The 3273-nt window shown below is 34.7% G+C and overlaps 1 protein-coding gene across 1 annotated transcript; it reads left to right on the forward strand.

Annotated features, from left to right (window-relative positions):
• Nucleotides 1-308: 308 nt before the first annotated feature.
• Nucleotides 309-2229, forward strand: PKNH_0003200 (SICAvar, type I (fragment); the record flags this gene model as incomplete). The annotated part of the gene is made up of 2 exons (XM_039113458.1): nt 309-962; nt 2171-2229. Coding segments are annotated over 2 exons (713 nt in total), but the record flags the coding sequence as incomplete, so codon positions are not given.
• Between the last annotated feature and the right edge of the window lie 1044 nt (nt 2230-3273).

Here is a 3273-nt window from a genome sequence, read left to right on the forward strand (position 1 = left end):
TATGTATATGCATATGCATATATAGACATATATACATACGTATACGTGCATGTATATACATATAGACACATATGTATGTATACATATACATATATAAACATATGTATATACATATGTATGTATATGTACGTATGTATGTACGTATACATATACGTGTATGTATACATGTATATGTATATATGCATATGCATTTATGCATATGCATATATATATATATATATATATATATATATATATATATAACTTCTTTTTTTTTTTAACAGTGTGACTTTTGGGGGGATAAAGGCGTCAAAACAACACTGACGAAGATGTTCACAGAAATTCGGACGAATGGAACAAGAAACAATATTGCTGTATGCACCATTTTTGGTGATGGAAATCCACAAAGTGTTGAAAGAAAAGCATGTAATCATATCGCGGCGGGACTACAACACATTAAAGGCATTACAGGTAGTAGTAATGGTGTTGCCAAGTCTAATGATCAAGACAAGCAACTGCTCGATGGAGCAGTTGCTTGTATAGCTCTTAACCTTTATGCTGATCAAATAAGAGAGAAGTCGAAGGATAAATGCCCAATTGATGAGACAAGAATAGAAAAAATGTTTAATGTTTGGAATAAAATTAATAAATATTGGTATCCATGTAATGGTGCTAATAATAATCTTTGTTTTGAATGCACAAGACATAAAGATGACTTTAAGAATTGCGAACTAAGTGTTTCCAAAACTTTGATTAATACAGCATCAAATGGAACTTGCCCTTCCAAAGACAACACCAACAGGGAAAAAGTCCACGACGAAATGAACAAATTCCTCAACGAATCCAACAACGAATCCATCTCCGAAGTAAAGAAAACATTATCCACCATAAATGACATGAGTAAGTCTTTCTGTACTCAACTCCAATGCGCAGCAAGGAAATGGAACTTTACAAAAAAAAATAAAGGAACACCACCATCATGGGTAAGCATAGACAACTGCGTATATACGTATATATATGTATACATATATACATACATATAAGTATATACATGTATATATATATATATATGTATATATATGTATTTATGTATATATATATGTATATATGTATATATATATATGTATATATATGTATATATATGTATATATGTATATATATATGTATACGTATATATATATGTATAATGAAAATTTGATGAAAAAAAAAAGGTGCAATAAAAACAGAATAGAGAAAGGAAATTCAGATTCCGCGTTCAGAAATGAAGGTTGTTGGGGTGTTGGAATAAGGTTGTTTGGGTTGTTGGAATAATGTTGTTGGGGTGTGGGAATGATGTTGTTGGGGTGTTGGAATGATGTTGTTGGGGTGTTGGAATGATGTTGTTGGGGTGTTGGAATGATGTTGTTTGGGGTGTTGGAATGATGTTGCTTGGGGTGTTGGAATGATGTTGTTCGGGGTGTTGGAATGAAGGTTGTTGGGGTGTCGGAATGATGTTGTAGGGGTGCTAAAATAAGGTTTTAGGGGTATTGTAAGGATATTCATGTACAGGAATTATGTTGTTAGGATGTTGGAATGATGTTGTTGGGGTGTTCGGAATGATGTTGTTGGGGTGTTGGAATGATGTTGTTTGGGGTGTTGGAATGATGTTGCTTGGGGTGTTGGAATGATGTTGTTGGGGTGTTGGAATGATGTTGTTGGGGTGTTCGAATAATGTTGTTGGGGTGTTGGAATGATGTTGTTGGGGTGTGGGAATGATGTTGTTGGGGTGATGGAATGATGTTGTTGTGGTGTTGGAATGATGTTGTTGTGGTGTTGGAATAATGTTGTTGGGGGTGTTAGAATAAGGTGGTAAAGGTGTTAGTATAAGGTGGTAGGGTTATTGGAATAAGGTGTTAAGGGTGTTAGAATAAGGTGGTAAGGGTGTTAGAATAAGGTTGTAAGGGTATTATAATAAAGTTGTAAGGGTATAAGAGTAAGGTTTTAAGGGTATGGGAATAAGGTTCCACGGTTTAGGACTTAGGTTTCAGGGTTTAGGAGTAAGGTTCCGGGGTTAGCTTTAGCTACTTTAGGGGGGGAGAGGAAAGACTCCTCGAATCCACCGACCCATCCAAATCCATCCCCCAAGTGAAGGATACCTTATCCACTATCACTAACACGAAATCTTCTTTCTGTACTCAACTCCAATGTGCAGCAAAACAATACCACAAAAATAAGCATAATGGTGGGCACTCCAAACCGCCGCTATCATGGGTAAGTATTGTGCATCGCTTTGGACATAGAAATAACATATATACTTATACATATATGTATATATGTATACATATATGTATATGTATGTATATATGTATGCATATATATATATGTATATACCTATATGAATATATATGTATATTTATGTATATGTACGTATATGTATATATATTTGTATATATATATGTATATATATGTGTATATATGTATATATATGAATATATGTATGTACATATATGTATATGTACATATGCATATATGTATATGTATACGTATATACATATATGTATATATGTATAGATGTATACATATATATGTATATATATATGTATATGTATATATATATGTATACGTATATATATATGTATAATGAAAATGGATGAAAGAAAAGAAAGTGAAATAAAAAAACAAAATAGAGAAAGCAAATTCAGATTCCGCGTTCAGAAATGAAGGTTGTTGGGGTGTTGGAATAAGGTTGTTTGGGTTGTTGGAATAATGTTGTTGGGGTGTTGGAATGATGTTGTTGTGGTGCTGGAATGATGTTGTTGTGGTGTTGCAATGATGTTGTTGGGGGTGTTGGAATGATGTTGTAGGGGTGTTGGGATGATGTTGTTGGGGTGTTGGAATGATGTTGTTTGGGGTGTTGGAATGAATGTTGTGGGGATGTTGGAATAATGTTGTTGGGGGTGTTAGAATAAGGTGGTAAAGGTGTTAGTATAAGGTGGTAGGGTTATTGGAATAAGGTGTTAAGGGTGTTAGAATAAGGTGGTAAGGGTGTTAGAATAAGGTGGTGAGGGTGTTAGAATAAGGTGGTAAGGGTGTTAGAATAAGGTGGTGAGGGTGTTAGAATAAGGTGGTAAGGTTGTTAGAATAAGGTTGTAAGGGTGTTAGAATAAGGTTTTAAGGGTATAGGAGTAAGGTTTTAGAGGTACAGGAGTAAGGTTCCGGGGTTAGCTTTAGCTACTTTAGGGGGGGGGAGAGGAAAGACTCCTCGAATCCACCGACCCATCCAAATCCATCCCCGAAGTGAATAAAACATTATCC

Source organism: Plasmodium knowlesi, assembly GCF_000006355.2.
Source record: "Plasmodium knowlesi strain H genome assembly, contig: PKNH_00_33, whole genome shotgun sequence".
Classification (NCBI taxonomy): Eukaryota; Apicomplexa; class Aconoidasida; order Haemosporida; family Plasmodiidae; genus Plasmodium; species Plasmodium knowlesi.